The sequence below is a fragment of the Petromyzon marinus genome, chromosome 33, assembly GCF_048934315.1.
Source record: "Petromyzon marinus isolate PM22_M1 ecotype Great Lakes invasive population chromosome 33, UKy_Petmar_22M1.pri1.0, whole genome shotgun sequence".
Lineage (NCBI taxonomy): Eukaryota > Metazoa > Chordata > Hyperoartia > Petromyzontiformes > Petromyzontidae > Petromyzon > Petromyzon marinus.
In genome coordinates this window covers 10,963,955-10,988,947 of record NC_133699.1, presented here as the reverse complement: position 1 = coordinate 10,988,947, position 24,993 = coordinate 10,963,955, and the positions used below count along the sequence as shown (strand labels likewise).

The window sequence follows — 24,993 nt, the reverse complement described above, 5'->3', positions numbered from 1 at the left end:
GAGTGCTCAGCCGGCCAACCAAAATAAAGCGAAACTCGCGCGATTGTCTCCTCTGGCAGCAGGCGCGTGGACTGACAGCGCCATGGCCCAGCCGCCGCTGGGGCCGCAGGAAACCCGGCTCCTGGCGCCGGCCGTGCTGGCGCTGCTGGCGCTGCTGCTGCACCAAGCGCCGGCGCTCTGCCCCCGCCGCTGCGTCTGTCAGAACCTGTCGCCTTCCATGGCCACGCTGTGCGCCAAGAAGGGGCTCCTGGCCGTGCCGGCCACGGTGGACCGACGCACCGTGGAGCTTCGCCTCGCCGACAACTACATCACGCGCCTGCGCCGACAGGACCTGGCCAACATGAGCGGCATGGTGGACCTGACGCTGTCGCGCAACGCCCTCGAGGAGGTCGAGGCCGGGTCCTTCGCCGACCTGCGCGTGCTACGCTCGCTCTACCTGGACGGGAACCGGCTGACGAACATCAGCGCGGAAACCTTGCGCGGCCTCGCCAGCCTCCGCCTCCTCACCGTGAGCTTCAACCAGCTGGATCACATCGCCGAGGGCGCCTTCGACGACTTCCTGCTATCCATGGAGGACCTGGACCTCTCCTACAACAGCCTCGAGAAGGTGCCGTGGGAGGCCATCCAGCGCATGACCAACCTGCACGCCCTGGGCCTCGACCACAACCTGCTGGACCGCGTGGTGGCGGGCTCATTCGCGCACCTCTACAAGCTCGCGCGTCTCGACCTCAGCTCCAACCGCCTGCGCACGGTGGCGCCCGATCCGCTGTTCTCGAGGGCGCAGGGCGCCGGCGGGGGTCTCCTGGCGGTCAGCTTGGCCGGCAACCCGCTGCACTGCAACTGCGAGCTGCTGTGGCTGCGGCGGCAGGAGAGGCAGGACCTGCTGGAGACCTGCTCGTCGCCCGCGCACCTCGCGGGCCGCGCCTTCTGGGCCGTGGGCGAGGACGAGTTCGCGTGCGAGCCGCCGCTCATCACGCACCACACGCCGCGCCTCGTCGTGCTGGAGGGCCAGCGAGCCACGCTGCGCTGCCGCGCCGTGGGCGACCCCGAGCCGCGCGTCCACTGGCTGGCGCCTGGCGGCCGCGTCGTCGGCGCCTCGGGCCGCGCCGTCGTGCACGCCAACGGCACGCTGGAGATACTCTCGGCGTCGCCCAGGGAGGACGGCACCTTCACCTGCTTCGCCTCGAACGCCGCCGGCGAGGCCATCGCCAACGTGGAGCTCAGCATCATTCACCTGCCGCGGCCTCCAAACGAGACCGGGTGGGCGCGCGAGCCCGACCCGGGCTCTTCCGACATCGCCACGCCGAACAGGCCCTCGTCGTCCATGGGGCCCGGCACCAACGCGAGCGACAACAAGGCGCACCACAAGCGGCGCGTGGCGGCCGTCGACGTGGCGGCCACCTCGGCGCTGGTGCGCTGGACGGCGTGGAAGGGGATGCGCGGCGTGCGCATGTACCAGGTGCAGTACAACGGCAGCGTCGACGACTCCTACGTGTACAGGCAAGCCCCGGCGCGCGTGCAGCACAAATGGAAGTTTGTGTGTTCATTCACTCGTGCATTCATTCGCGACATTGCTTCATTCGTTGTAACAAGTCATTCTTGTGTTGCTTCTTTTCTGCATGCATTGGGTTCATTCGTTATTTATTGAATTCATTTGGTGCATTCGTTGTTTCAGCATGCATTGTTTCCCGTGGGTTGAAAACTCTTTCTGGTGCCTTCTTTCTGCGCGCCATCCGCCTCCGCATGTTGAAGTCCAGGTTCGATTCCCGCGCTTCAGTTTCCTCCGTCGCTTCCCCATCCCCGCTTCCCCTCTCTGCCACCCTCAGTCATCGCCTCCTCGCCCCGCCTTCATACCTCTTCCCACACTCAAGACGTAAGGCCGACAGTTCGACGCAGTTGTACATCTGACCGTACGTACTGCGTTGATCACGTGATTTCGGAAGACGACGTTGGTCACGTGATTTCGGAAGAGGACGCTTCTGTAAATAGCATCGGGCAAACGAGCGCCTTAAACAAAATAGCAGCAGTGTTTATGCTTCTTACAAATGTGCCAAACATAAGCCCGATCTCGCATTCCCTGGGAGGTGTCTGCGGCTCCGGTATTTTCAAACTCTGGCAGCGAACGGTGTGCGGGTGTGTGGCAGCGTCCACACACGCGCACACTCATCCACATGTCAGTTTTGCTCCACGTTGCGGTTGTAGGTGGAGAAGATATTGCTCATATTATTTTTTTTTCCTGTAACGGGCTAATTCAAATGTCGCCTTTTTTTTCTCTAGCCCCGCGTGCGTGCGTGCATACACGCGCGTGTGTGTGATTTCAAAGTTAGAGTGCGTGGGATTGTGCCTTTGTGCTCGCAGGGATGGCCCGTGGCCCGGCAGGGCGTACGCGGCGCTGTGTTTTGTTAATTCCTGGCGCCTTTCTTGCGCGGTGACATTTTTATAACGCCGAGGCCGGAGAACGTGACCCCCTTCCCTTTCGAGCCACCATGAAAATAACAAGCCCTCAATGGGCGTTACCACCACCCCCCCCCTCCACCCCACCCCACAATGTCTGTCTGTGTATGTATAAATGTGCGGTGCAATAATCGCTAAACAGGGAGAGGGATGGTCGAAAAGAATGTGGCCTCAACGCACTGAAAATTGACCGCTTAAAATGCCACCAAAATCGTCCGAAGATTTGGTCGTGGAGATGAGGTGGATGCTTGGGTGGCTGCTGCTGCTGCTGCTGGGGCTGTTGTAAAGGAGACGAGCTGGCCGCGAGGATGCAGGGGCTCTTCGCGTCCGTGTAACTCCGCTTTATTAATAATGCAGAGCTGTGCTTCTACCGCATTATTGCGTGCACGCTCGGTACCGTTTTTCATCTCAGCGTGGGGCTGTGTCTCCTGTAATGCAATGCGCCTGTCCCTTTCTGTTGTTGTTGCTGTGTTGACGGGAAGTGGAGGGTTACGTGGTGCATATGGCAGATAGCTGGATGCTGTTCCAGGTGGCCTGTGCGGGAATGCGAGATGTATTTTTTAAATTGCATCGCACGCCCTCGGAATGCGAATTAATGCAGATCGTGTAGCGTGCGCTTGGGTGCCGCACAGTGGGAGGGAATTTGCAAAACGCTGTGACGGAGAGGGACGCTTAATTAATTATACTAATTACCTGAGGCTGGCCTGCAGGGCTATCTGTCTTTTCTGTCTGTCAGCCTGTCAGCTTGTCAGTTTAAAAAAAAAAAATGAACGTTCAGAGAAATAAAAACATCACCCGTTTCCCTGCCCGCCACAGGGCCGTGAAGCAGATGTACAAGAGGGTGATTAAGAATTCTTTGCAATGAGCTGAAATGAATTTTGAATGAACACAATTGATGTCCCTTATTTATGCCACATCTTAACTCCGGCAATTCATCTTCACTATTTCAACGCACCACCGTGGTTTTGCTGACCTGAGAGTCTGCAATTTTCATGGCCCTCCGCATCGGTCTAATGAAACCGGACAGCAGAATGTGGCTTCTCTCAACATAATTACGTTACCGAGGGTGCGGTCGGTGGAACAAAACAAAAAAAAGCCCCCACGCAAAGTACTTGCAGGGAAATTCATCCACCGGAATTGTTGCGTTCAAAAAAAAATATTCAGTTGATGCGACAATCGCGTGCGTTGTTTGTGCACAGCAATGGGACTTACTTCCCATTTGAAAATAATAGATAGAGTCGAACTGGTGAAGTATCGAAGCTGCGCGAGGAAATCATTCGCATCGGGGAGTGAAAGCTGTATTTGCAAATGTCCCCAACGGAGGCCAGCGGCAAAATGAAATGTATCTGAGCGCACGATGGGTGGTGATGATGATTGATAATGATTTACAAATGCAACCCTAAACTGTTGGACATATCCCCAGTCGGGACTCGCGTTAGCGCTCCTCGGACATCCAAAGGATCCACGCCGTAAATAAAACATCGCGCTTTGCATGACCGAAAAGGTCAGAAGAGAGAAAAAAATGTTTGTATTCTTGCGTAGCCAACACGGGTCTCAAAAATATGGATCGAGCTCGGCGCTTCCTTTGAGCAGTTGCCACCACCATCGACGTAAGCCCCCCCCCCCCCCCCCACTGAAATACCTCCACTCTGGAAGATTCACAATCAGCATGGCAGTGCTTTGAAATGCAAATGCACGGAAGGGCATAATAGTCGGCGCGCTTTCTGGCTAGAAATATTTTTTGGCAAAAAGGCCTCTCGGGTGCCTAGATCGGTTTGGAATTGCGGGGTAGGCTTCCGTCTCCCCAGGCAGCCCGAACGCCAAATGTGCGCTATCCCGTGCAACATTACAGCGCGAGTAATCGCGACGGCACCACGCGAGAATGCTGATGGCACGGAAAAGCGATGCTTGTGCGCAACAACAACAGACTGAAAGTGTTTGCCTGTTCACATCTTTTGTTTTCTTACCGCTACTACGATCATTTATTTATCATTGAATGACTTCCTTAACATTCATCCCAGTGTTTTTCAAAGCGATCAATTATTTATCCGCAGCTTTATTTTATACACAAGAAACCAAACGCTTTCAGTAATGTGCGAATGTATCGCCGCCCCGTTTGTCTCGCTCGCTAGCTCTTCTCGTGAGAAACTTCACTTTAAAAAGCTTCACCTGTGGTAAGTTTAATGGCCTCATACAACTGTCCTCCCCCCCCCCACCCCCATACGCGCCAACATAATGAGCAATTACAGCCCCATCATTAATGCAGCAAATAGCTGTTGCCATTCTGCAGCCTAAATGACTCCGCTGATGGGTCGATGGAGATATTCCTGTCAAGAGCAGCGCGGACGACGATGATGTTGAGGATGACGATGACGCATCAGTTTTGAATACATCTCAGCAAAGCGAATCATTTACAGCTTGAGCCGTCGCCACTGACCTCACAATGCCTTATCAATTTGCCAATTAGTTACCAAACCATAAATGTTGCAAATGGGCCTGGTTTTTTTTCCAATGTAATTGAAACATTAATTGTTGTGACTTCACCTTCCTTATTAATTCACGGAATGACTCGGGACATATTAGCCCGCGCAATCTTCGCACGCGCGCGCCTCTTTGCCCGGTACCACCCTGGGAAGGCGGCGCTACGGTGATTTGCTGTTTCATTTGCGGTTGCGAAAAAATAGCTCGTTCTGGCCGTTCCCCGGATATAAAAATAGACACCACTGTGAGACTCATCCGGATCATTCGTCAAGCTCGGAGCCGATGCCGTTCTGGAGCCATTAAGATCGCGGTGCGGGGAAGCGCTCAGTGGAAGACGAATGGCTCTTGGATTGGCGGGGGGCGGAGGGACTCTGTCCAGAGCCATCATCACGGAGATGCTGGCACTCTGCAGTGCAGCTACCTTGGGGGGAGCGGGTGGGGTGCAATTCTTCATGCCCCATTATTCTGCGAACCGCCGTAACCACACCTAAACCCGCCCCTCTCTCTCTCTCTCTTCCCACCAAGGGGTTCAGAGGTCGAATCCGGCAGGCCGTCCTGGTTAATACTAAAACGGATTTGACTGGGATTTGGCCAAACATCCCCATTGCTTAAAATGTACCTGTGAATTAGTCGATTGGAATTTCACACAGTAACATCGCCACCCTATTGAGAAAACTTGGTAAGAGCCGCCTAAAATATAGCCTTGAGGCTCACTGAGGCTTTCCTGGGCAGACAAGTTGAATCACGATAATAACAATGCTGCAGTCGTATTGACAACATCATACTGCTGCCAAGTGCACAATAAATCCCGTGACATCATTTGAAGAAGGGTAGACCGTTTCGTGCAAGCATCTATGGTCCCAACTTGCGAAATTTGAAAAATTTACTCGCAAAATCATTAAATTGAGAAACACGGCAATCGTGGCCACCTCCCGCGAGAACTTGGCAGGACCCTCTTGAAAACGAGTCTTGAGACTCGGTGAGACTTCCCTGGGTAAACAAGAAAAGTAATCTTAAGTAATATTAATTAGACAAAATAATGACACTGATAATTCGCTGCAGGAAAAGAAACCCACATTCCTTCCATCCACTCCGCGGGCAACCCCCTTCAGAATTTGATGTGGCACAAGGCTTTAAAATATGTTAATGTGGTGGAAATGGTAATAGTATGTTAATAAAACATTAAGAGAGCGCAAAACCCCCTAATTAATGTATTATTTATGGCCGACAGTTGCTGAAAATGAACAGTTTCCCCTTATGGCTTCATTAATCATCTCGGCTCGGCTCTTGTGTGACCCGCGCTTACAAACGGAGGGCATCTCGCACACGAGGATCAGCATCTCCTGAGCCCTGCGCCTCCTCGGCTGCTTGACTGCTGCTCGTAGAAGGGTGTTGTCTCCCCCAGACAATCAAAACTCGTACGAATCTTGAAACAAAAACGAGAAATCCGTCTCACTCTTATCCGAGCGCTTTGCTTTTTTTCCCTCTTCTCCCACTCTCGGTCTACTTTGAAAGTATCATGCAGATAAGGGGCAACCCGAAGCCGCCCAGATACGACTCCCACGTTTCATGCCGGGGAAATTAATCGGCTGGGATGAAAAGTGAAACCTCAGAAGCCGGAGAACTTGACTTTCGCCACGCCGCCGTGACCTTGAGCCAATCGCAGGGTTACCACCGTCTTAGGCGCAATGAGCTGGGATGTATCGTGGGAAGAAGTGGGATATCGCACGATGCCAGAAAACGCGGGGGGGGGGGGTGGGGGGCGCCGTGTAAATGTGTCACGTCTCCCGCGGTGTCGTGATATTATTGATACACCGGCTGGTTCAGTGGTAGAGGGAACAAGCTCGAAATCGGAAGGGTGCGAGTTTAAATCTTGGTTGGGATTAAATAAATCGATAGCCTGATTGTTGTTGTCCTGTGAATAGAATGGCCCCTGCCATATGAAAGTGGAACTTCTAGCACTGCCTTGGTGCTGCTAAGAGGAGATGAGCAAGGACTAACGCATGGATGCTCATCTGAGGCGGAAATCAATTTGACTGGACTCGACTTGAACCTCGTGCAGGGAAGACTTGACGATTTCCCGGGATAGCAGCCGATCCCGGGAACATGGGGACAGGCTACGGCCCCCGGTGGTGGTGACGCCGAATGGCCGAGCGGCCGAGAGGTTGAGCGGCCGAAAGGTCGAGCGGCCGAGAGGTCGAGCGGCCGAGAGATCGAGTGGCCGAGAGGTCGAGTGGCCGAGAGGTCGAGCGGCCGAGCGGTCGAGAGGTTGAGCAGCTGAGAGGTCGAGTGGCCGAGCGGCCGAGAGGTCGAGCGGCCGAGAGGTTGAGTGGCCAAGAGGTCGAGCGGCCGCGCGGCCTTGCGAGCCTCTTGGGTCCGCGCGTTCACCCGGGGGCGTGTCGGAAAGGCCGCGACCCCGTGTCAATCGACTAATTGGCGAGGGCCCGGTGGAGACGGCTTGGATTAGCGATACTTCGGGCCCGGTGACCGATTAGCATCCAGCAAGATCCGACTGCGGAGCCAAAATGCCGTCGAGCTGAAAGCATTCATCAGCAGGGTCCCGCGCGCTCTCCCCACGCAGACAGATTATCCCTGTCGCCAGCCGTTAGGCTGCTCATCTGGCAAGAAAAAAAAAAAGCTCTTCTGCGTTTCCCCCTAATGCACTCCCTGGTCAATATTGATAAATCGTAGCAGTTTTTCGGCGATATCTTTGTTCCGTGTTCTTTACGGCCTTTCGGTTTATCTTGCCATTATCTTTGCGTCGTAAATTGAACAAATAAAGTTGTATCGAATAAACAACAAAAAGAGTGTGGACACACGGGCTCATCCCCCGAAGCCCTCTGTTAAGACGACGGAAAATTAGAGGGTGAAGGTGGAGAGGAGCCGTAGAGGGTTCCGTAAGCTGACCACCGCTCCGACCTGGCACGCGGGTTGACAAGTTGGACGCAGGGCCGTGGCGCGCACGCTACCTGCGAACGGGGGGCACCGCCAACCTCAACACCGCCCAGACGCTGTGCGACTTGCGTTGCGGACGCTTCGGCGGCGGGAGGCGCTCACTCCAGGCGGCGATGCTCATCTTTATTTCCCCACAATCCCCGCGCTATGAATGAATTAACGCACCGCTCTGGGGAGTAAGCCGCGGCGAGCGCCATCGCCCTCCAGATCCCCGCCGATGCCGCCGTGCGGTTAAGGCAGCGACAAGAAGAACGACGGCATTTTACAAGGATAGTGATGCTGCGTCATTATCACCGCGTAATTGATGGGTTCCTTTGCATCCACATCAAAGCACTTCGTGCAAGTCATCAGGGACCGCAATCTGTGAATTTGATCCTTTCATGGTCCGTATTTAGACTGCGGTTGATATTTCTACACTCCCACAGCACTGCCATGCGCATTATCTAATCATCAATTAAAAGCTTTATTCTGATGCACTACGACAATGCAGGTAACGTCTCTAAATCCAGGTCACCCCGTACTACACTCGTTGCTTCACTGCCTTTAACGGCACTGTCACCGTTCACGAAAGCAAATATCCAGGCTGCGAGTGCATTGTGCGCATTGGTGAATGTCGGTTGCTGCGGTTGTCTCAGCCGAGACCCCCGCGAGGGCGGCACTGACGAGTTCGGCCCCCGTCGCGCACCCAGGCGGCCACGATGGCTGCGGCGTTCCGGCACCAGGCCGGACCGACCGCCCATCGCCGTCTGCACCTGAGGGCTGCGCGCAAACATTCAGCAAACGGGAGTCATCGGCACAATCGGCGCACGTCCAGGCGCCGCCGCAGATCGTCTCCGACGCCTTGGTACGCGCCGACAGAGACGGAGATTGTTCGGTCTGCGAGTTCCGGCGGAATTGAAAGCCTTGGGATAATTCATCAGCGGTGATGTTGTCGTTCTTGTTGTGCGCTTAACGCGGCGTTGCCGTAAAGCCACGGCGACGCGGCGCACCTCGGTGGCCGCCGTGAACCGCGACCTCTGCGCTGCTGGAAATGTCATCGTCCTGATTCTGTTGCGTAAGAGAACGCCGTGCGCGCAGCCCCATCGCTGCCCGGCGCAATGGGCTCGTTCATCAACATTACCCTGGCCCCGGCTGTCGGGACAGCGGTCACGCAGACTCCAGCGGGGCCCGTCGTAGGTTCCCGTGAAGCGGGGCAAGGGGCGTGCACGAGAGATCTCACGCCTCCTCGCCAAGCATCGCCATGTCCCAAATAACTCAGAGCAGCTTGAGGGAGTCGCTTCAACACTCGGCTCCTCAATGTTGCACCATCGTTTCTTACGTCAAGCTGCCTACGTCAAGCTCACGGCCAAACGTTTAAGGTGCCCCCTTTAAAGATGTGGCCAGATTTTAAAACAACGCATTTTGACTGGGGTGTAGTGATGTGACGCAGTTATTTGCACAGTGCACTGCAAATCCGGCGACCTGAGTTTCATTTTTGGACATGGCTAACCTCAGTGGTGAGTCATATCTGAGCCGATCCGTGGCCCCAACCACATAACCAACTCACACTGACCAGCATTACTAAATATGGCCAACAATTCCCGTGGCCAAAAATTGAGTGGAGAAGTCTTCATCCAGCAGTGTATTATTCGTGTTTTAATATTGCCTTGGTGCCTCTTTGGTAAATAATAGAATGACAGCCAATGAATGGAATGCATCCGATAGAATGTACACCAAAGAGATGGAGCAATGAAAATCAGTTTGTGTGCAGGCGCTACGTGGATTATTATTATGGGTGAAGATTTGGATTGAGAATCGATTGGGTTTCTGTTTGTAGTGAACGCAGTGCCTCTAAGTCGCTGCAGGCTTTACATGACTCGAATTGGCAACCAATGCATCACAAATCCAATGGCATGTAATTGTTTTTTTTACACGTGAAATTCCATGCAGGCAAGGTTAAGAACGATACGAATATCCTACCCCCTACGCTTCCGTCGCTGCTTTTTGCCAACAACTGGGCACAGTTGTTGGCAGGAAGAGTCCACGTGTTTTTGCAAACAGCAGCAAATGCGTGCAACCCCTTGTCTACTCAGTGAAGTTCGGTTTCAAAATCAAGGCAGCTCTCTTTAGTTAATATGCGGTGATAATTGTCTTACATTAACGTATGAATATTCGCATGTGACAAATGTGTTTTTTTGCACGTACGCACACACATAAATCAGCAAATTATAATTTTAACGTGGTTGGAGACTAATTTAACTTTTCATATGCTTCCCCGTGCCTTTAGGGAGAGGCTGAAACAAAATTAATTACAAACTGATACTATCTTATCAAGAACGCCCCGTTTAATGAAATTGTATTAGTTGCTGTAATCTGCTGATTGTGTCCTGAAATTAATCTTTTTTTTTATAAACTAAAAATGCTAACATAAATCTGAAAGCTCAACTCCTCTGGAATAGTTTTGAAGGCAAGGATTAAAATAATAATCTGCGAAATGTTAATATCGGGTGTGTTAACTTGTATGCATATCGATGCAGTTCAGACAAACAATACAGCATTTTTATTTGTTCATGAAAGCAATCAGCAGGGTTTTGCGTACAGCTAACTGCTGATGCGGTGTACGCAGTGAATTGCGTGTGTGGGAATCGAGGCTTTCCGAACCACGCGTGTTGCACGCCAGGGATCTTCAACTGCATTTTGCACCTCATAACATGAATATAACCGGCATGTGCTAGTGCGCCATGTGACGTCATATCACTTGAAAAATACGCTGTGGTGTCACCTACCACTGTGGTGTCATAGAGCCAATACATATCCCTCGTATGCATCTCTGTGATCTCCAGATCTTGCTCCGCTCTCTCTCTCTCTGCCATCTCGCTAAACCTAGATCTTTAGTTCTTGCCTAGTCATATATCTCGGCAGGCCACACTTCCAGAGCCAAACGTGAATTTATAGATCTCTGAGTGAGTCTCTGTGTCTATGTGAGTGTATGGCCCTCCAGGGGAATCTATAGATCTCTGAGTGAGTCTGTGGGTCTATTTGAGTGTATGGTCCTCCAGGGGAATTTATAGATCTCTGAGTGAGTCTCTAGGTCTATGTGGGTGTATGATCCCCCAGGGGAATCTATAGATCTCTGAGTGAGTCTGTGAGTATATGTGAGTGTGTGGTCCTCCAGGGGAATGTATAGATCTCTGAGTGAGTCTATGGATCTATGTGGGTGTATGGCCCTGCAGGGGAATCTATAGATATCTGACTGAGTCTGTAGGTCTATGTGGGTGTATGATCCTCTAGGGGAATCGATAGATCTCTGAGTGAGTCTGTTGGTATATGTGAGTGTATGGTCCTCCAGGGGAATCTATAGATCTCTGAGTGTGTCTGTGGGTCTATGTGGGTGTGTGGCCCTCCAGGGGAATCTATAGATCTCTGAGTGAGTCTATGGGTCTATGTGGGTGTATGGACCTCCAGGGGAATCTATAGATCTCTGAGTGAGTCTATGGGTCTATGTGGGTGTATGGACCTCCAGGGGAATCTATAGATCTCTGCGTGAGTCTGCGGGTCTCTGTGGGTGTGTGGTCCTCTAGGGAAATATATATATATATCTGAGTGATTCCGGGTGTATGTGGGGGTATGGACCTCCAGCAGACGAATCAATAGATCTCTGATTGAGCCTGTGGGTCTATGTGGGTGTATGGACCTCCAGGGAAATCTATAGATCTCTGAGTGAGTCTGTGGGTTTATGTGAGTGTATGATCATCTAGGAGAATCTATAGATCTCTGAGTGAGTCTGTAGGTCTATATGAGTGTGTGGACCTCCAGGGGAATCTATAGATCTCTGAGTGAGTCTGTGGGTCTATGTCGGTGTATTGACATCTAGGGGATTCTATAGATCTCTGAGTGAGTCTGTGGGTCTATGTGGGTGTATGATCCTCCAGGGGAATGTATAGATCTCTGAGTGAGTCTGTGGGTCTATATTGGTGTATGGTCCTCCATGGCAATCTATAGATCTCTGAATGAGTCTGTGGGTCTATGTGGGTGTATGGTCCTCCAGGGGAATCTATAGATCTCTGAGTGAGTATGTGGGTCGATGTGGGTGTATGGCCATCCAGGGGAATCTATAGATCTCTGAGTCAGTCTGTGGGTCTATGTGGGCATATGGTCCTCCAGGGGAATCTATAGATCTCTGAATTAGTCTGTGGGTCTATATAGGTGTATGGTCCTCCAGGGGAATCTATAGATCTCTGGGTGAGTATGTGGGTCTATGTGGGTGTGTGGTCCTCCAGGGGAATGTATAGATCTCTGAGTGAGTCTGTGGGTCTATGTGGGGGTATGGTCCTCCAGGGGAATCTATCGATCTCTGAGTGAGTCTGTGGGTCTATGTGGGTGTATGGCCCTCCAGGGGAATCTATAGATCTCTGAGTCAGTCTGTGGGTCTATGTGGGCGTATGGTCCTCCAGGGGAATCTATAGATCCCTGCGTGAGTCTCCAGGTCTTTTTGGGTGTGTGGTCATCTAGGGAAATATATAGATCTCTGAGTGATTCCGGGTGTATGTGGGTGTATGGACCTCCAGGCGAATCTATAGATCTCTGAGTGAGTCTGTGGGTCTATGTGGGTGTATGGCCATCCAGGGGAATCTATAGATCTCTGAGTCAGTCTGTGGGTCTATGTGGGCATATGGTCCTCCACGGGAATCTATAGATCTCTGAATTAGTCTGTGGGTCTATATAGGTGTATGGTCCTCCAGGGGAATCTATAGATCTCTGGGTGAGTATGTGGGTCTATGTGGGTGTGTGGTCCTCCAGGGGAATGTATAGATCTCTGAGTGAGTCTGTGGGTCTATGTGGGGGTATGGTCCTCCAGGGGAATCTATCGATCTCTGAGTGAGTCTGTGGGTCTATGTGGGTGTATGGCCCTCCAGGGGAATCTATAGATCTCTGAGTCAGTCTGTGGGTCTATGTGGGCGTATGGTCCTCCAGGGGAATCTATAGATCCCTGCGTGAGTCTCCAGGTCTTTTTGGGTGTGTGGTCCTCTAGGGAAATATATAGATCTCTGAGTGATTCCGGGTGTATGTGGGTGTATGGACCTCCAGGCGAATCTATAGATCTCTGAGTGAGCCTGTGGGTCTATGTGGGTGTATGGACCTCCAGGGAAATCTATAGATCTCTGAGTGAGTTTGTGGGTTTATGTGAGTGTATGATCCTCTAGGAGAATCTATAGATCTCTGAGTGAGTCTGTAGGTCTATGTGGGTGCGTGGTCTTCCAGGGGAAGCTATAGATCTCTGAGTGAGTCTGTGGGTCTATGTTGGTGTATGGACCTCCAGGGGAATCTATAGATCTCTGCGTGAGTCTGTGGGTCTATGTGGGTGTATGGTCCTCCAGGGGAATCTATAGATCTCTGAGTATGTGGGTCTATGTGGGTGTGTGGTCCTCCAGGGGAATCTAAATATCTCTGCGTGAGTCTGTGAGTCTATGAGGGGAAATGGTCCTCCAGGGGAACTTATATATCTCTGCGTGAGTCTGTGGGTCCGTTTGGCACTCCATGGGAATCTATAGATCTCTGAGTGAGTCTATGGGTCTATGTGGGTGTATGATCCTCCAGGGGAATCTTTAGATTTCTCAGTGAGTCTGTGGGTTTATGTGGGTTTGTGGTCCTCCAGGGGAATCTATAGATCTCTGAGTCAGTCTGTGTGTCCATGTGAGTTTATGGTCCTCGAGGGGAATATATAGATCTCTGAGTGAAAAAACCAAAGAGTAATCTCTGAGTGAGTCTGTGGGTCTATGTGATTGTTTGATCCTCCAGGGGAATCTATAGAACTCTGAGTGAGTCTGTGGGTCTATTTTGGTGTGTGGTCCTCCAGGGGAATCTATAGATCTCTGAGTGAGTCTATGGTTCTATGTGGGTGTATGGTCCTCCAGGGGAATCTATAGATCTCTGAGTGAGTCTGTGGGTCTATGTCGGTGTCTTGACCTCTAGGGGATTCTATAGATCTCTGAGTGAGTCTGTGGGTCTATGTGGGTGTATGATCCTCCCGGGGAATGTATAGATCTCTGAGTGAGTTTGTGGGTCTATGTGGGTGTATGTCCCTCCAGGGGAATCTCTAGATCTCTGAGTGAGTCTATGGGTTTATGTGAGTGTATGATCCTCTAGGGGAATCTATAGATCTCTGAGTGAGTCTGTGGGTCTATATGGGTGTATGGTCCTCCATGGCAATCTATAGATCTCTGAATGAGTCTGTGGGTCTATGTGGGTGTATGGTCCTCCAGGGGAATCTTTAGATCTCTGAGTGAGTATGTGGGTCTATGTGGGTGTGTGGTCCTCCAGGGGAATGTATAGATCTCTGAGTGAGTCTGTGGGTCTATGTGGGTGCATGGTCCTCCAAGGGAATCTATCGATCTCTGAGTGAGTCTGTGGGTCTATGTGGGTGTATGGCCCTCCAGGGGAATCTATAGATCTCTGAGTCAGTCTGTGGGTCTATGTGGGCATATGGTCCTCCAGGGGAATCTATAGATCTCTGAATTAGTCTGTGGGTCTATATGGGTGTATGGTCCTCCAGGGGAATCTATAGATCTCTGGGTGAGTATGTGGGTCTATGTGGGTGTGGTCCTCCAGGGGAATGTATAGATCTCTGAGTGAGTCTGTGGGTCTATGTGGGTGTATGGTCCTCCAGGGGAATCTATCGATCTCTGAGTGAGTCTGTGGGTCTATGTGGGTGTATGGCCCTCCAGGGGAATCTATAGATCTCTGAGTCAGTCTGTGGGTCTATGTGGGCGTATGGTCCTCCAGGCGAATCTATAGATCCTTGCGTGAGTCTCCAGGTCTGTGTGGGTGTGTGGTCCTCTAGGGAAATATATAGATCTCTGAGTGATTCCGGGTGTATGCGAGTGTATGGACCTCCAGGCGAATCTATAGATCTCTGAGTGAGCCTGTGGGTCTATGTGGGTGTATGGACCTCCAGGTAAATCTATAGATCTCTGAGTGAGTTTGTGGGTTTATGTGAGTGTATGATCCTCTAGGGGAATCTATAGATCTCTGAGTGAGTCTGTAGGTCTATGTGGGTGCGTGGTCTTCCAGGGGAAGCTATAGATCTCTGAGTGAATCTGTGGGTCTATGTTGGTGTATGGACCTCCAGGGGAATCTATAGATCTCTGAGTGAGTCTGTGGGTCTATGTGGGTGTATGGTCCTCCAGGGGAATCTATAGATCTCTGAGTATGTGGGTCTATGTGGGTGTGTGGTCCTCCAGGGGAATCTAAATATCTCTGTGTGAGTCCGTGAGTCTATGAGGGCATATGGTCCTCCAGGGGAACTTATATATCTCTGCGTGAGTCTGTGGGTCCGTTTGGCACTCCAGGGGAATCTATAGATCTCTGAGTGAGTCTATGGGTCTATGTGGGTGTATGATCCTCCAGGGGAATCTTTAGATTTCTCAGTGAGTCTGTGGGTTTATGTGGGTTTGTTGTCCTCCAGGGGAATCAATAGATCTCTGAGTCAGTCTGTGTGTCTATGTGAGTGTATGGTCCTCGAGGGGAATATATAGATCTCTGAGTGAAAAAACCAAAGAGTAATCTCTGAGTGAGTCTGTGGGTCTATGTGATTGTTTGATCCTCCAGGGCAATCTATAGAACTCTGAGTGAGTCTGTGGGTCTATGTTGGTGTGTGGTCCTCCAGGAGAATCTATAGATCTCTGAGTGAGTCTATGGGTCTATGTGGGTGTATGATCCTCCAGGGGAATCTTTAGATTTCTCAGTGAGTCTGTGGGTTTATGTGGGTTTGTGGTCCTCCAGGGGAATCTATAGATCTCTGAGTCTGTCTGTGTGTCTATGTGAGTTTATGGTCCTCGAGGGGAATATATAGATCTCTGAGTGAAAAAACCAAAGAGTAATCTCTGAGTGAGTCTGTGGGTCTATGTGATTGTTTGATCCTCCAGGGGAATCTATAGAACTCTGAGTGAGTCTGTGGGTCTATGTTGGTGTGTGGTCCTCCAGGGGAATCTATAGATCTCTGAGTGAGTCTATGGGTCTATGTGGGTGTATGATCCTGAAGGGGAATCTATAGATCTCTGAATGAGTCTGTGGGTATATGTGAGTGTATGGGCATCCAGGGGAATCTATAGATCTCTGAGTGAGTCTGTGGGTCTATGTGGGTGTATGGTCCTCCAGGGGAATTTATAGATCTCTGAGTGAGTCTGTGGGTCTATGTCGGTGTCTTGACCTCCAGGGGATTATATAGATCTCTGAGTGAGTCTGTGGGTCTATGTGGGTGTATGATCCTCCAGGGGAATGTATAGATCTCTGAGTGAGTTTGTGGGTCTATGTGGGTGTATGGCCCTCCAGGGGAATCTCTAGATCTCTGAGTGAGTCTATGGGTTTATGTGAGTGTATGATCCTCTAGGGGAATCTATAGATCTCTGAGTGAGTCTGTGGGTCTATATGGGTGTATGGTCCTCCATGGCAATCTATAGATCTCTGAATGAGTCTGTGGGTCTATGTGGGTGTATGGTCCTCCAGGGGAATCTATAGATCTCTGAGTGAGTATGTGGGTCTATGTGGGTGTGTGGTCCTCCAGGGGAATGTATAGATCTCTGAGTGAGTCTGTGGGTCTATGTGGGTGCATGGTCCTCCAGGGGAATCTATCGATCTCTGAGTGAGTCTGTGGGTCTATGTTGGTGTATGGCCCTCCAGGGGAATCTATAGATCTCTGAGTCAGTCTGTGGGTCTATGTGGGCATATGGTCCTCCAGGGGAATCTAAAGATCTCTGAATTAGTCTGTGGGTCTATATGGGTGTATGGTCCTCCAGGGGAATCTATAGATCTCTGGGTGAGTATGTGGGTCTATGTGGGTGTGTGGTCCTCCAGGGGAATTTATAGATCTCTGAGTGAGTCTGTGGTTCTATGTGGGTGTATGGTCCTCCAGGGGAATCTATCGATCTCTGAGTGAGTCTGTGGGTCTATGTGGGTGTATGGCCCTCCAGGGGAATCTATAGATCTCTGAGTCAGTCTGTGGGTCTATGTGGGCATATGGTCCTCCAGGGGAATCTATAGATCTCTGAATTAGTCTGTGGGTCTATATGGGTGTATGGTCCTCCAGGGGAATCTATAGATCTCTGGGTGAGTATGTGGGTCTATGTGGGTGTGGTCCTCCAGGGGAATGTATAGATCTCTGAGTGAGTCTGTGGGTCTATGTGGGTGTATGGTCCTCCAGGGGAATCTATCGATCTCTGAGTGAGTCTGTGGGTCTATGTGGGTGTATGGCCCTCCAGGGGAATCTATAGATCTCTGAGTCAGTCTGTGGGTCTATGTGGGCGTATGGTCCTCCAGGCGAATCTATAGATCCTTGCGTGAGTCTCCAGGTCTGTGTGGGTGTGTGGTCCTCTAGGGAAATATATAGATCTCTGAGTGATTCCGGGTGTATGCGAGTGTATGGACCTCCAGGCGAATCTATAGATCTCTGAGTGAGCCTGTGGGTCTATGTGGGTGTATGGACCTCCAGGTAAATCTATAGATCTCTGAGTGAGTTTGTGGGTTTATGTGAGTGTATGATCCTCTAGGGGAATCTATAGATCTCTGAGTGAGTCTGTAGGTCTATGTGGGTGCGTGGTCTTCCAGGGGAAGCTATAGATCTCTGAGTGAATCTGTGGGTCTATGTTGGTGTATGGACCTCCAGGGGAATCTATAGATCTCTGAGTGAGTCTGTGGGTCTATGTGGGTGTATGGTCCTCCAGGGGAATCTATAGATCTCTGAGTATGTGGGTCTATGTGGGTGTGTGGTCCTCCAGGGGAATCTAAATATCTCTGCGTGAGTCTGTGAGTCTATGAGGGCATATGGTCCTCCAGGGGAATTTATAGATCTCTGAGTGAGTCTGTGGGTCTATGTCGGTGTCTTGACCTCCAGGGGATTATATAGATCTCTGAGTGAGTCTGTGGGTCTATGTGGGTGTATGATCCTCCAGGGGAATGTATAGATCTCTGAGTGAGTTTGTGGGTCTATGTGGGTGTATGGCCCTCCAGGGGAATCTCTAGATCTCTGAGTGAGTCTATGGGTTTATGTGAGTGTATGATCCTCTAGGGGAATCTATAGATCTCTGAGTGAGTCTGTGGGTCTATATGGGTGTATGGTCCTCCATGGCAATCTATAGATCTCTGAATGAGTCTGTGGGTCTATGTGGGTGTATGGTCCTCCAGGGGAATCTATAGATCTCTGAGTGAGTATGTGGGTCTATGTGGGTGTGTGGTCCTCCAGGGGAATGTATAGATCTCTGAGTGAGTCTGTGGGTCTATGTGGGTGCATGGTCCTCCAGGGGAATCTATCGATCTCTGAGTGAGTCTGTGGGTCTATGTTGGTGTATGGCCCTCCAGGGGAATCTATAGATCTCTGAGTCAGTCTGTGGGTCTATGTGGGCATATGGTCCTCCAGGGGAATCTAAAGATCTCTGAATTAGTCTGTGGGTCTATATGGGTGTATGGTCCTCCAGGGGAATCTATAGATCTCTGGGTGAGTATGTGGGTCTATGTGGGTGTGTGGTCCTCCAGGGGAATTTATAGATCTCTGAGTGAGTCTGTGGTTCTATGTGGGTGTATGGTCCTCCAGGGGAATCTATCGATCTCTGAGTGAGTCTGTGGGTCTATGTGGGTGTATGGCCCTCCAGGGGAATCTATAGATCTCTGAGTCAGTCTGTGGGTCTATGTGGGCATATGGTCCTCCAGGGGAATCTATAGATCTCTGAATTAGTCTGTGGGTCTATATGGGTGTATGGTCCTCCAGGGGAATCTATAGATCTCTGGGTGAGTATGTGGGTCTATGTGGGTGTGGTCCTCCAGGGGAATGTATAGATCTCTGAGTGAGTCTGTGGGTCTATGTGGGTGTATGGTCCTCCAGGGGAATCTATCGATCTCTGAGTGAGTCTGTGGGTCTATGTGGGTGTATGGCCCTCCAGGGGAATCTATAGATCTCTGAGTCAGTCTGTGGGTCTATGTGGGCGTATGGTCCTCCAGGCGAATCTATAGATCCTTGCGTGAGTCTCCAGGTCTGTGTGGGTGTGTGGTCCTCTAGGGAAATATATAGATCTCTGAGTGATTCCGGGTGTATGCGAGTGTATGGACCTCCAGGCGAATCTATAGATCTCTGAGTGAGCCTGTGGGTCTATGTGGGTGTATGGACCTCCAGGTAAATCTATAGATCTCTGAGTGAGTTTGTGGGTTTATGTGAGTGTATGATCCTCTAGGGGAATCTATAGATCTCTGAGTGAGTCTGTAGGTCTATGTGGGTGCGTGGTCTTCCAGGGGAAGCTATAGATCTCTGAGTGAATCTGTGGGTCTATGTTGGTGTATGGACCTCCAGGGGAATCTATAGATCTCTGAGTGAGTCTGTGGGTCTATGTGGGTGTATGGTCCTCCAGGGGAATCTATAGATCTCTGAGTATGTGGGTCTATGTGGGTGTGTGGTCCTCCAGGGGAATCTAAATATCTCTGCGTGAGTCTGTGAGTCTATGAGGGCATATGGTCCTCCAGGGGAATTTATAGATCTCTGAGTGAGTCTGTGGGTCTATGTCGGTGTCTTGACCTCCAGGGGATTATATAGATCTCTGAGTGAGTCTGTGGGTCTATGTGGGTGTATGATCCTGAAGGGGAATCTATAGATCTCTGAATGAGTCTGTGGGTATATGTGAGTGTATGGGCATCCAGGGGAATCTATAGATCTCTGAGTGAGTCTGTGGGTCTATGTGGGTGTATGGTCCTCCAGGGGAATTTATAGATCTCTGAGTGAGTCTGTGGGTCTATGTCGGTGTCTTGACCTCCAGGGGATTATATAGATCTCTGAGTGAGTCTGTGGGTCTATGTGGGTGTATGATCCTCCAGGGGAATGTATAGATCTCTGAGTGAGTTTGTGGGTCTATGTGGGTGTATGGCCCTCCAGGGGAATCTCTAGATCTCTGAGTGAGTCTATGGGTTTATGTGAGTGTATGATCCTCTAGGGGAATCTATAGATCTCTGAGTGAGTCTGTGGGTCTATATGGGTGTATGGTCCTCCATGGCAATCTATAGATCTCTGAATGAGTCTGTGGGTCTATGTGGGTGTATGGTCCTCCAGGGGAATCTATAGATCTCTGAGTGAGTATGTGGGTCTATGTGGGTGTGTGGTCCTCCAGGGGAATGTATAGATCTCTGAGTGAGTCTGTGGGTCTATGTGATTGTTTGATCCTCCAGGGGAATCTATAGAACTCTGAGTGAGTCTGTGGGTCTATGTTGGTGTGTGGTCCTCCAGGGGAATCTATAGATCTCTGAGTGAGTCTATGGGTCTATGTGGGTGTATGATCCTGAAGGGGAATCTATAGATCTCTGAATGAGTCTGTGGGTATATGTGAGTGTATGGGCATCCAGGGGAATCTATAGATCTCTGAGTGAGTCTGTGGGTCTATGTGGGTGTATGGTCCTCCAGGGGAATTTATAGATCTCTGAGTGAGTCTGTGGGTCTATGTCGGTGTCTTGACCTCCAGGGGATTATATAGATCTCTGAGTGAGTCTGTGGGTCTATGTGGGTGTATGATCCTCCAGGGGAATGTATAGATCTCTGAGTGAGTTTGTGGGTCTATGTGGGTGTATGGCCCTCCAGGGGAATCTCTAGATCTCTGAGTGAGTCTATGGGTTTATGTGAGTGTATGATCCTCTAGGGGAATCTATAGATCTCTGAGTGAGTCTGTGGGTCTATATGGGTGTATGGTCCTCCATGGCAATCTATAGATCTCTGAATGAGTCTGTGGGTCTATGTGGGTGTATGGTCCTCCAGGGGAATCTATAGATCTCTGAGTGAGTATGTGGGTCTATGTGGGTGTGTGGTCCTCCAGGGGAATGTATAGATCTCTGAGTGAGTCTGTGGGTCTATGTGGGTGCATGGTCCTCCAGGGGAATCTATCGATCTCTGAGTGAGTCTGTGGGTCTATGTTGGTGTATGGCCCTCCAGGGGAATCTATAGATCTCTGAGTCAGTCTGTGGGTCTATGTGGGCATATGGTCCTCCAGGGGAATCTAAAGATCTCTGAATTAGTCTGTGGGTCTATATGGGTGTATGGTCCTCCAGGGGAATCTATAGATCTCTGGGTGAGTATGTGGGTCTATGTGGGTGTGTGGTCCTCCAGGGGAATTTATAGATCTCTGAGTGAGTCTGTGGTTCTATGTGGGTGTATGGTCCTCCAGGGGAATCTATCGATCTCTGAGTGAGTCTGTGGGTCTATGTGGGTGTATGGCCCTCCAGGGGAATCTATAGATCTCTGAGTCAGTCTGTGGGTCTATGTGGGCATATGGTCCTCCAGGGGAATCTATAGATCTCTGAATTAGTCTGTGGGTCTATATGGGTGTATGGTCCTCCAGGGGAATCTATAGATCTCTGGGTGAGTATGTGGGTCTATGTGGGTGTGGTCCTCCAGGGGAATGTATAGATCTCTGAGTGAGTCTGTGGGTCTATGTGGGTGTATGGTCCTCCAGGGGAATCTATCGATCTCTGAGTGAGTCTGTGGGTCTATGTGGGTGTATGGCCCTCCAGGGGAATCTATAGATCTCTGAGTCAGTCTGTGGGTCTATGTGGGCGTATGGTCCTCCAGGCGAATCTATAGATCCTTGCGTGAGTCTCCAGGTCTGTGTGGGTGTGTGGTCCTCTAGGGAAATATATAGATCTCTGAGTGATTCCGGGTGTATGCGAGTGTATGGACCTCCAGGCGAATCTATAGATCTCTGAGTGAGCCTGTGGGTCTATGTGGGTGTATGGACCTCCAGGTAAATCTATAGATCTCTGAGTGAGTTTGTGGGTTTATGTGAGTGTATGATCCTCTAGGGGAATCTATAGATCTCTGAGTGAGTCTGTAGGTCTATGTGGGTGCGTGGTCTTCCAGGGGAAGCTATAGATCTCTGAGTGAATCTGTGGGTCTATGTTGGTGTATGGACCTCCAGGGGAATCTATAGATCTCTGAGTGAGTCTGTGGGTCTATGTGGGTGTATGGTCCTCCAGGGGAATCTATAGATCTCTGAGTATGTGGGTCTATGTGGGTGTGTGGTCCTCCAGGGGAATCTAAATATCTCTGCGTGAGTCTGTGAGTCTATGAGGGCATATGGTCCTCCAGGGGAACTTATATATCTCTGCGTGAGTCTGTGGGTCCGTTTGGCACTCCAGGGGAATCGATAGATCTCTGAGTGAGTCTATGGGTCTATGTGGGTGTATGATCCTCCAGGGGAATCTTTAGATTTCTCAGTGAGTCTGTGGGTTTATGTGGGTTTGTTGTCCTCCAGGGGAATCAATAGATCTCTGAGTCAGTCTGTGTGTCTATGTGAGTGTATGGTCCTCGAGGGGAATATATAGATCTCTGAGTGAAAAAACCAAGGAGTAATCTCTGAGTGAGTCTGTGGGTCTATGTGTATGTTTGATCCTCCAGGGGAATCTATAGAACTCTGAGTGAGTCTGTGGGTCTATGTTGGTGTGTGGTCCTCCAGGAGAATCTATAGATCTCTGAGTGAGTCTATGGGTCTATGTGGGTGTATGATCCTCCAGGGGAATCTTTAGATTTCTCAGTGAGTCTGTGGGTTTATGTGGGTTTGTGGTCCTCCAGGGGAATCTATAGATCTCTGTGTCAGTCTGTGTGTCTATGTGAGTTTATGGTCCTCGAGGGGAATATATAGATCTCTGAGTGAAAAAACCAAAGAGTAATCTCTGAGTGAGTCTGTGGGTCTATGTGATTGTTTGATCCTCCAGGGGAATCTATAGAACTCTAAGTGAGTCTGTGGGTCTATGTTGGTGTGTGGTCCTCCAGGGGAATCTATAGATCTCTGAGTGAGTCTATGGGTCTATGTGGGTGTATGATCCTGAAGGGGAATCTATAGATCTCTGAATGAGTCTGTGGGTATATGTGAGTGTATGGGCATCCAGGGGAATCTATAGATCTCTGAGTGAGTCTGTGGGTCTATGTGGGTGTATGGTCCTCCAGGGGAATTTATAGATCTCTGAGTGAGTCTGTGGGTCTATGTCGGTGTCTTGACCTTCAGGGGATTATATAGATCTCTGAGTGAGTCTGTGGGTCTATGTGGGTGTATGATCCTCCAGGGGAATGTATAGATCTCTGAGTGAGTTTGTGGGTCTATGTGGGTGTATGGCCCTCCAGGGGAATCTCTAGATCTCTGAGTGAGTCTATGGGTTTATGTGAGTGTATGATCCTCTAGGGGAATCTATAGATCTCTGAGTGAGTCTGTGGGTCTATATGGGTGTATGGTCCTCCATGGCAATCTATAGATCTCTGAATGAGTCTGTGGGTCTATGTGGGTGTATGGTCCTCCAGGGGAATCTATAGATCTCTGAGTGAGTATGTGGGTCTATGTGGGTGTGTGGTCCTCCAGGGGAATGTATAGATCTCTGAGTGAGTCTGTGGGTCTATGTGGGTGCATGGTCCTCCAGGGGAATCTATCGATCTCTGAGTGAGTCTGTGGGTCTATGTTGGTGTATGGCCCTCCAGGGGAATCTACAGATCTCTGAGTCAGTCTGTGGGTCTATGTGGGCATATGGTTCTCCAGGGGAATCTAAAGATCTCTGAATTAGTCTGTGGGTCTATATGGGTGTATGGTCCTCCAGGGGAATCTATAGATCTCTGGGTGAGTATGTGGGTCTATGTGGGTGTGTGGTCCTCCAGGGGAATTTATAGATCTCTGAGTGAGTCTGTGGTTCTATGTGGGTGTATGGTCCTCCGGGGGAATCTATCGATCTCTGAGTGAGTCTGTGGGTCTATGTGGGTGTATGGCCCTCCAGGGGAATCTATAGATATCTGAGTCAGTCTGTGGGTCTATGTGGGCGTATGGTCCTCCAGGGGAATCTATAGATCCTTGCGTGAGTCTCCAGGTCTGTGTGGGTGTGTGGTCCTCTAGGAAAATATATAGATCTCTGAGTGATTCCGGGTGTATGTGAGTGTATGGACCTCCAGGCGAATCTATAGATCTCTGAGTGAGTTTGTTGGTTTATGTGAGTGTATGATCCTCTAGGGGAATCTATAGATCTCTGAGTGAGTCTGTAGGTCTATGTGGGTGCGTGGTCTTCCAGGGGAAGCTATAGATCTCTGAGTGAGTCTGTGGGTCTATGTTGGTGTATGGACCTCCAGGGGAATCTATAGATCTCTGAGTGAGTCTGTGGGTCTATGTGGGTGTATGGTCCTCCAGGGGAATCTATAGATCTCTGAGTATGTGGGTCTATGTGGTTGCGTGGTCCTCCAGGGGAATCTAAATATCTCTGCGTGAGTCTGGGAGTCTATGAGGGCATATGGTCCTCCAGGGGAACTTATATATCTCTGCGTGAGTCTGTGGGTCCGTTTGGCACTCCAGGGGAATCTATAGATCTCTGAGTGAGTCTATGGGTCTATGTGGGTGTATGATCCTCCAGGGGAATCTTTAGATTTCTCAGTGAGTCTGTGGGTTTATGTGGGTTTGTTGTCCTCCAGGGGAATCTATAGATCTCTGAGTCAGTATGTGTGTCTATGTGAGTGTATGGTCCACGAGGGGAATATATAGATCTCTGAGTGAAAAAAACAAAGAGTAATGTCTGAGTGAGTCTGTGGGTCTATGTGATTGTTTGATCCTCCAGGGGAATCTATAGAATTCTGAGTGAGTCTGTGGGTCTATGTTGGTGTGTGGTCCTCCAGGGGAATCTATAGATCTCTGAGTGAGTCTATGGGTTTATGTGGGTGTATGATCCTGAAGGGGAATCTTTAGATCTCTGAATGAGTCTGTGGGTATATGTGAGTGTATGGGCATCCAGGGGAATCTATAGATCTCTGAGTGAGTCTGTGGGTCTATGTGGGTGTATGGTCCTCCAGGGGAATCTATCGATCTCTGAGTGAGTTTGTGGGTCTATGTGGGTGTATGGCCCTACAGGGGAATCTATAGATCTCTGAGTCAGTCTGTGGGTCTATGTGGGCGTATGGTCCTTCGGGGGGAATATATAAATCTCTGAGTGAAAAAACCAAAGAGTAATCTCTGAGTGAGTCTGAGGGTCTATGTGATTGTTTGGTCCTCCAGGGAAATCTATAGAACTCTGAGTGAGTCTGTGGGTCTATGTTGGTGTGTGGTCCTCCAGGGGAATCTATAGATCTCTGAATGAGCCTGT

General features: G+C 50.3%; 1 protein-coding gene across 2 annotated transcripts in view; it reads left to right on the top strand.

Annotated features, from left to right (window-relative positions):
* Positions 1-24,993, top strand: part of LOC116948453 (leucine-rich repeat and fibronectin type III domain-containing protein 1-like) — a 172,982-nt gene that overhangs the window by 17,705 nt on the left and 130,284 nt on the right. The window contains exon 2 of one of the 2 annotated variants that reach the window (XM_032965136.2): positions 63-1,500. In XM_032965136.2, coding sequence (XP_032821027.2) covers positions 83-1,500 — 1,418 coding nt within the window. In that variant the 5' untranslated portion in view covers positions 63-82. Of the gene's footprint in view, positions 1-59; positions 1,501-24,993 lie in introns of both variants that reach the window. The other variant, XM_032965135.2, reaches the window with a different exon arrangement.